Below are 9,333 nucleotides of genomic sequence, written 5' to 3'. Positions count from 1 at the left end.
GTCCGTTTAGCGTGCAATCGACTCGGGATACTTATAAGATACTACCATGATTTTTTCAGATTTTTTGGTCCAAAAATAAATCAGGCCAAAAACCGGCCTTACTGACCCTCCCCCTTTTTTTTAGATTTAAAAATGTTATGAAAGACTACTCATAGTACTCTGAAAGTCCAACAGTTTATCTTAATGAATTTTTTCGATAAAAAAAATCATCAGATTTATAAGATTTATATGATTTATTTATAAGATTTTCAAAATTAATCAAAAATCAAAATTTTAAGCCAAACAACGCACGATATGAAAAAAGAAGCCAAGAGAAGAAAAACTTTGCTTTCTAAAAGTCCTACAAGATTATCATAACAACTTTTTTTATTTTCTTGAAAAATCGAAAATTCAAATTTTGAGTGCACAAAAAATAATGCAAAATAAAAAATTCCATTTTGTGGCCAAACTATGCAAGTTGCGAAAAGAGATGAATAAACAGAAATTGTGATCCCAAAAAAGATTTACAAACTTGTTAATATTCACTTCTGGGTAGGACGCGCATTTTTTGTCTTATTCTTCAAAAAGAACACTAAAATTAAAAAATTAAATTTTTAGAAAAATGACACAGGTAACGAAAAAATGTTCTAACAAAAATGGTTTACCCGAAAAAGAACAAAAAATTTTTTATGGAGCAGTTTTTGAGAGGACAAGTAGTTTTAGTTTTGATCATAAAAATTACATTAAAAATAAAAATGAAAAATTTATGGAAAAACGACAAAAGGTACGAAAACAAATTGATAGACGAAAGTTGTTCACCAAAAAAAAAAAAAGATACAAATTTGTTATAATTTATTACATCATTCATGATTGAGAAAGTATTGAAATTGTCTGAAATTTGACACCACAACATTCAAATTTTAAACCAAACGACGCCAAATACAAAGAGAAGTCTTTAAGAAAAATTATACTTTTTAAAAATCCTACAATTTTTGTTTGCGATTTTTCAATAGGACTCGTCATTTTGTTTTTATTTATGGAATGCTGTATGTAGAAAATCCAAAATTCCAATATTACTCGAAAAGACTCCAGATACGTAACAAATCTAAAAGAAGACTTGTAGGATATTTTGCTTTATTCATAAAAAATATGAAAACAAAAATCCTACTTTTTGCATAAAAACGCGAGAAAAATTCGGAAAAAAGGATTTTAATTTTTTATTTATTTTAATGTGTTTCATAAAATATACATTTACAAATGTATATCAAAAATCGAGCGCATAGCGCAAGCGTCACGATGAGAATGAGTATCTAAAAGCCTACAGAGCTTTGAGCAAACTAATCTTTAACTATAGGAACGTATAAAAATGGTCAAAAGGATATACAGAGCCACAAAAAGCCATGTAGAAAATTTTACAAATTCAATATGGTTCTACGTATACTTTTCGTCAATTATCGACGTTTTGAAATCTCTTAAATCAGAAAACTTTTTTACGACATGGCATTTTTAATAGCACCCACAGTTTGTTCGTAAAATGGAATGTTGACGCTCTCCTCAATAATGATTATAGGTATTAGATTCATGCGAAATTGGACAGTCTAGTTTTCGACAATTCTTGACGTTTAAAGACCCCCTGAATTTGGAAAAACGGCATTCGCGAACATATCTGTCTGGCTGTCTAAGATCAAAGTAAAATAAGGAATAAACTAATAAATATTAAAATAATAATGAAGATTAACATTTTTTATTTATTTTGCAATAACCGAATAAGTGGTCTAAAAGATAGGTAAATTAATTAAAGTTGGCCGGCTACTTAATCGGTCCGATGAAAAATTATTAAACTTAGTTCTTTTTACGGAGAAATATGTGTTCTTTCACATCATGCCTTTCCTATGGTCACTTTCCAGGTTAAGATTTGAATTATCATTGTTTAAATTCGTGTCAGAAAGTACTGAATCTTGTGGTGAGGACTTTCTCGGGATTCAAAAATGGTTAATTTTGACTTTAAGACACGTTGAATATTGGTAGGAAAACTGTTTTGGAGGCAAAAAATATCATGTGAAATTTGAAATACTGCTCATTTGTACTTGCTTCCGTGATATTAGAGCTTAATTTTAGCAAAACATAAACAAATTCTAGAGAAAAAAAAATCGACATACCTTTGACTGACTTTTCCGGTAGTCAGGCTACTTTAATATAACACACATTTAATATGTAATAGAGTTTAACATATCAAAGAAAATTATTGTGTTTTCTCACATACTGTAATTAAGTAAGGAGCTCGAGGCACGTAATCAGAATGTACCCGTTAAATTCGAAGGATCTTTTAACAAAAGAGAATTCGCAATTGCCAAATTAGGGTTCATTTAGAAAATACGTGATACATCAGAGGGATTCTGTAAAAGTATCATTCTCCATGCTAAGAACAATGGTAAAAGCATAACGCAGGTCATTGGGGTAGCACAAAGGCATAGCGCGAGATCCGACAGTCACGTGCCCTAGGCACATTTTTGTTGTAATATATGCATCTGTTCGCAAATAAAATTACCATTGAAATTGAAATTACTTGTAAGTAGAACAATATTTCTGAAGCGGCGAAAGAATATTTCGTTCATTAGAAAATTCTGAACTTCGCTTGTTTATAATTCGACATACAAGGTTTAAAAAAGTAAAATTCTCACCTGCTGCAAACCTTTGTATGGACCAACAGCAGAAACTGTATTGCCTTGAACCAGAATGTAACAGTCTGTGAGCAATTCCATTGATTTTAATGTACATCCATTCGGTCCGATGAGCCTCTGACGCCTTTTAACAAATTTTTCCTTGTTTCTAACTAAAGAAGAAATCTTTATGATATCCGAACCCCGATCGTCCTGAAGAACTTTCACGGCTTGTTCAAAGGGTACAGAGCGAGCTATGAGTTTTATCATGTCCCGAGCTTTCACAATAATGTAAGGATCCCACGTTTTTCTTGTTGTACGAACAGTCATGCTACCCTCTATGAGATCCAATTCCGCCTTGATGGAATGTTCGTTTAGAGCTTTTTGTACTAAGGGCCAACATTGCTTCAAATAGTGCTCTCTATATTTAGGAAAAAGGGTGGCGAAGGAACTTTCTTCCAGGAGCCGATGTGGATTGTCCTCTGGTTTGAAAGTTGGTACTTTTAATGACCAAGCATTTTCCACAGGTCCGATGGTTTTCTGGACATCTTCGGCTTCTGAACCACTCATTTTTGTGGGTTCAAATTGAGTTTACTCACTTTAATTCATTATTGCGCGATCAAAAATACGAAATAGCCTATATATAAGCTAGAATTTTTTAAACATGGGAAAACACTTAAGAAGAGATTTTTGCGATGTTTCGAAAAAGTTTAAAACTCAGATTCACCAATTTAAGAATGGTTACAATGAGGTTTGTTCTTTAATTCTCTGGTTGTAAGATAAAATCGAAAATATTTGCTATCTTTTGCTTTTTAGGTTAATGTAAACGCAAAAAAACCCGCACACATGACCTGACTCCCACTCACTCCTCTCCATGACCCACCATGATCCAAAAAGCTGTGTTTCCTCCACTTGGGATACGCGATTACGTTCAAGGCGTTCGACATCCAACGACCACCATCTTGGTTACAATGCCAGCATGTAGATGCCTCGCTAGGGCTGTGTTCGAAAATTGCCTGGCAGCACGAAGGGCATCGGCATATAGAAATGGACCGGTAACGCTTTGGGGTAAACTAAAATGGGCTCTAGAGAGAGGAAAAACATATGAGATATATACCTACCTTTATCTACTTCAAGACTGTCAAGTGATTTGGTGGCCCCGGGTATTGCCTAAATATTCTGTACGGTTAATTAAAAAAAAAAGATAAACAATACATTAGAAATTTATAGTTATAATAAATTGAATTTTAAAAAACATTCATGTAAAATAACCTGTTTCAGATAAATTTTTTTAAAAACTTGGTAACCTTGAATTCTTCTTGAAATTGGATTGAAAATGCTTGAATAATAATCGTTTTGTGAGTTCAAAAATAATGTAAAAACTGTCAAAAATTTGAACAATATTTCTATAACATCAAAAATAATCATTTGTATTGTATAGGTACAAAACTTCATTTTTTCAGGTTTTGTTTTTGTTGTAACATTTTTTATTTTACTATATTCAATAACATTATTCTGAAAAGTGCGATTAAGTCACATTATTGGGGCACTCGCGACACAAAGCACGGTCCTGTGCTGCGCTAAACTTCACCCAACGAAAATATTCTCGACTAATCAGCTTTATTTAGAAAGAGATAGGCCTACTCTCATATGTTTTTTCTCTCTCTAGAGCTCATTATTGTGCTTCCCACAGCGTTACCGGTCCATTTCTATATGTCGATGACTAAGGACAGCCCTGTGCATCTCTCCACATTTCAGATCTTAACTTGACCCCACAACTGTCCTAAGTTGATTAGTTTCTAATATCTCCAGCGCGGCGCTAGTTGTTCCATGACTCCCTGTTTTTGCATAGAAAGCTATGCGATTAAATCAATTTTTTAATTTTTTAGTGACTAAAATGTTATTTTCTTGCATAAAATTCTTGAAATTGAAACAATGTTACTCATTTAACATTTCAAAATAGTTTTCTAAATCATTGCCTGTGAATTCTAAATGCAAAATATGATTTATATGGTCATACAGTACTCCTAGTAAAGTGCAATATATCTTAAATTTGAATCTGAATGAAAAGTAAAATATGATTTTTAAAGTTTATTGTCGAAAAAAAATTAACAATATTATTAATTCTAATTGAATTAGCTAAATTTACATTTGAAACCATTTTGTTTAATAATCAGTTAAAACAAAATTTCTTTAATTCCTCTTTTTTATCAATATATCCTTTGTAGTCATTAAAACAGAGATATTAAAACATTAATTATATTTGTTACTCTGAAAAATATTTCTTTTTTAACAGTTTTGACTTATTGAATAAACTATTTAAAATGTTTTTACATATTTTTATGTTATATGTTCATGAATAAAAGCTTAATTCGATGTTAATAACATTTCATTCATCATATTCAATAGTGTAAGTACTCGTAGTAAGTACCAATAGTAAGTCCTCAAATGTTAAAATTTAACTTGTATACTATTAAAACTTTTTTCGCAAAACTATTTACATATTTCATGGATATAAATATAATTTATTGCGTTTTTAGATATAAAAAGGATTATATTTAACTTTTCATTCAAATCCAAATATAATATTCTATTTTACCCAGTTTATTGGGTGACGTTTTAAGTCATGTTTTCCATTAGCATTTACATACATCGGTTGGAAAACTGTTTTGAAATGTAAAATGCGTAACATTATTTTCGTTTCAATATATTTTTTATGAAAATAACATATTGTTTATTAAAAAATTTTTAAATAGTGGCCTACTCGCATTGCTTACAATGCAAAAACAGGGAGTGACGGGACAACTAGCGCTGCGCTGAAGATATTGAGAACTAACCAACTTTGGACACTAAGGGATCGCCATTTTGTTTTCAGATGCACGGGGCTGCTATGGGTAGCCCCATACATTGCCCCAACTTTTCTGTTTTTTTACAATCCGGAGGGGAATTGTCGGTCAAACTTATCGAACAGATGGCGCCACCAACACTAGGTCTGTCTTTTTCATTGAATTGCATTAAGAAATAGCAAAAATAATTATTTAAAAAAAGAAAAAGTCATAAAAATATGTACTTTAATATGAATAAAATTTAATTTTAAGATACATTTTGAAAGTAGTTCGAACTTCATATTTCTACGATTAATTTTGCTGATATTATATCCAATCCAATATAAATATAATAATAATTCAAAAATGTAAGATTACAACTTGAGTTGCAACGTAAAGAATCTTTGTACCTTTAAAATCTTAACAATTTTCAGTTTTAAAGGATATATTTTTAAACAATAATATTAATTTGAATTAAAATGTTTTGAGGGAATAACTTGGTAAAAAGTAATTGACAAGACTGATAAATGAGAAAATGGATATATTATTATTCAATATAATGTATATTTTTTATTAAATTGAACCGAACGTCATATATACATTTATGCAGTTCAATAATTTATTTATTGCTTAATCTTGAAAGCTTTTTTCTCGCTGCATACAACCCCTAATAATTTTATTTCAAAATTTAAATTTAAAGGAGATTTTGAATTAAATTGTTAATTATATTATTGCAAACCTCATTTCTAAAATAAATAGACTATAAGCTATTAAACTCTATAAACAAACGTACTGTACTCATGACGCACAATTGGAGAAAATGCACTTTTGTCAGTCAAATATGTTCAGAGCCTTCAATTTTTTGCGATTTTGAATTTTTTGTTTTAAATTAAAGATTATTAAATTCTATAGATCTTGACTTTACGAACTTTTGTCTCCTCTATTTTTTTATTAATAATTTTTCCACTTTGAGCATGTGAAAACTAAATTTTTTTATATAACAATTTTTAGGCTTTAATAACTGATCAGGAAAACTTTATATTTTCTTAATTAAATGTTTAGAAACTCATAGAATACAAATAATGTGCTTATTAATCCATTTATTTGTTATAATTGACCCATAATCTTATTATCAGTAAAACAAATTTTTGGCTAAAAATGCTTCACATTAATGTAGGAATGAAATTTAATAACAAAAATACTTTAAAAGTTTATAATAACCACTGTAATAAACAATTTTTGTTGCAAAATATTAGAATTTGAGATTTTTCAAATTACAATTATCTTCAATGGCCAGAACGACTTCAGGTAATCCTTAAAATAATAAATATTTAATAATATTCAATAAAATATAACAATATAAATTTTTGTAAACAAATTAGATAAAGAAGTTCAAAATTTTGGTCTTTTCGCATAGAAATTTTTTTCTGAGCTGAAAATGTTTTAAACTGTTGGACGAACGAGTGCTAATCACAAAAATATTTGAGAAGTTAACAATAACCATTGTTTTAAATAATTCTTCTGACAAAATATTCAAAGGTAAGGTTTTATCAAAAATTTTTTTTTAGTTGCTACAATGCTCCGGATATTCCTAAAAAAATGTATCTTTGATAACATTTAGTGGAATATAACAACTTACATGTTTAAAAACAATTTCTAAATGTTGGCAGTTTCACTTGGAAAAAGTCGGGTTTTCAATCTTAATAGATTGAAAATGAATCATAACACAGCATGCTAAGATTCACTCAATACAAAATCTTTTGACAATAACCCACCGACTTGGCCATCAAAGAAAATTTAAATTTGATCAAACCTTAAGTTTAAATATTTTGTCGCAAGAATTGTTAATAACAGTGGTTATTGTTACCTTTTCTAATATATTGGTGACTAGCAGTCAGTCGTCCAATAACTCAAAACATTTCCAGTGCAAACAAAAAATGTCCATGCCAAAGGGCCAAAATTTCCAATCTGTTCATCTAATTTGTTTAGAAAAACTTAAATTGTTATATTTTATCTAATATTATTAAATATTTATTATTTTAAGGAATACCTGAAGTCGTTCTGGCCATTGAAGGAAATTATAATTTAAAAAATCTAAAATTCTAATATTTTTCCAAAATAATTGTTTATCACAGTGGTTATTATAAACTCTTACATTATTCTTGTTATTAAATGTCATTCGTATAATAATGTGAAGCATTTTTAGCAAAAACAAAAAAATGTTTAACGATAATAAGACTATTTGTATATATGATGTTCGGTTTAATTTAAATAAATATGTGCATTATATTAAATAATATTAAATCCATTTTCTCATTTATCAGACTTACCATTGACGTTTTACCAAATAATTCCTTCCAAAGATTTTAATTAAAATTACCATTACCTTTTTAAAATATTTCCTTCAAAACTCGAAATTGTTAATATTTTAAAGGTACAAAGATTCTTCACTCTGTAACTGAAGTTGTAGTCTTACATATTTGTATTATTATTATATTTATATTGGATATAAGTGATATATTTTTTATTACTTCTTCTAATCATGTATATGTTTTAAATAATTTTCTCATTGAGAAATTAAATATTGTTAATTTTTTCATTAGATCCGTTAATAATTTTAACAATAAATAATTTTTTCAACTGTAACAAATAATCAAATCAATAATATCAATAAAATAAATCATAGAAATATGAAGTTCGAACTGCTTTCAAAATGTATTTTAAAATTAAATTTTATTCATATTAAACTACATATTTTTATGACGTTTTCTGTTTTTAAATAATTAGTTATAGTTACTCTTATTTTTTCATATATATATTTTTGCACATTTGCAAACAGCATTAATTTTTTTATTATTTTTGCTTTTTCTTAATGCAATTCAATGAAAAAGTCAGACCTACTTTTTGTGGCGCCACCTGATGGATTAGATTGATCAAAGATATTATATGGCATGGATCAGTGGTGGGGGCGGCCGATATATATATATCTAACTACATTTTCGACTATATCGAGGTGCTGCCCTCTTCAATTTTTCACCGTTTCTATGGCAACCACGTCATCTTAGCACGTTAGTACACACCGAAAGTTGTTGAATTCCAAACCGAACGCAATTTTCTGTTACTCTCGTTCGCCTCCGCCATCACTATAGCAATCTTTGCTATAGTTAAATCGGTCATCTGGCTCTGTACGTCCTGTGCGCCAAAAATGTTATGAACAGTGAATTACCTAATTATATGCAAATTAAAGAGAGCCTAAAAATATTTTATTTATTATTATTTTAAATTTTCGAGACAATAAATAAATGTAAAAAAATTCTTTTCATACTTTAGAATTTTAGTGAAATTTCTAAAATTATTTTTAAAAACTAAACTTTAAATTTTAATGAAATTAAGATAAATGAAAAAATTAAATAAATTTTCGTTGAATTTAAAATTGAAATAAAATTTAGATAAATTCAACATTTAAATGAAATTTAGGTGAATTTAAGAATTAAATAAAGTTTAGTTAAATTAATTTCTCGTCTGGTTTCTTTTAGAAGAGAAATGTTTTAGATAATAAGTAAATAAGTTTTAAAATAATTCTATTCGTACTATAAGATTTATTGTAGTGCAAATTTTTAAAGCATGTTGTAAAGCTAGATTTAAAGATTGAATACAACTTATATTATTTCAAAAAGTGAATGCATTTTATTTAAATTCAAAATTAAAGTAAATTTCAGTTAAAATTGTAGATGTTAAATGGTGTTAAATTTAAGTACAATCTAGGTAAATAAAAATGAAACTGTCGTTAAATTTTAAATTTGATTTATTTGAATACAAATAAGTGGGTTCTTTCTTGGCTTCAATGATGGAGTGCATTCAAATAAGCT

General features: G+C 28.5%; 1 protein-coding gene across 1 annotated transcript in view; it reads right to left on the bottom strand.

Annotated features, from left to right (window-relative positions):
• Nucleotides 1-3,615, bottom strand: part of LOC117178319 (KRR1 small subunit processome component homolog) — an 11,892-nt gene extending 8,277 nt beyond the window's left edge. Inside the window, exon 1 of the mRNA XM_033369716.1 lies at nt 2,661-3,615. Within this exon, the coding sequence (XP_033225607.1) occupies nt 2,661-3,209 (549 nt within the window). The 5' untranslated portion in view covers nt 3,210-3,615. The remainder of the gene's footprint in view (nt 1-2,660) is intronic.
• Nucleotides 3,616-9,333: the final 5,718 nt, after the last annotated feature.

Source organism: Belonocnema kinseyi, chromosome 8 (genome assembly GCF_010883055.1).
Source record: "Belonocnema kinseyi isolate 2016_QV_RU_SX_M_011 chromosome 8, B_treatae_v1, whole genome shotgun sequence".
Lineage (NCBI taxonomy): Eukaryota > Metazoa > Arthropoda > Insecta > Hymenoptera > Cynipidae > Belonocnema > Belonocnema kinseyi.
Note: the sequence above shows the minus strand (reverse complement) of the source record. Positions and strands in the feature narration are given on the sequence as shown.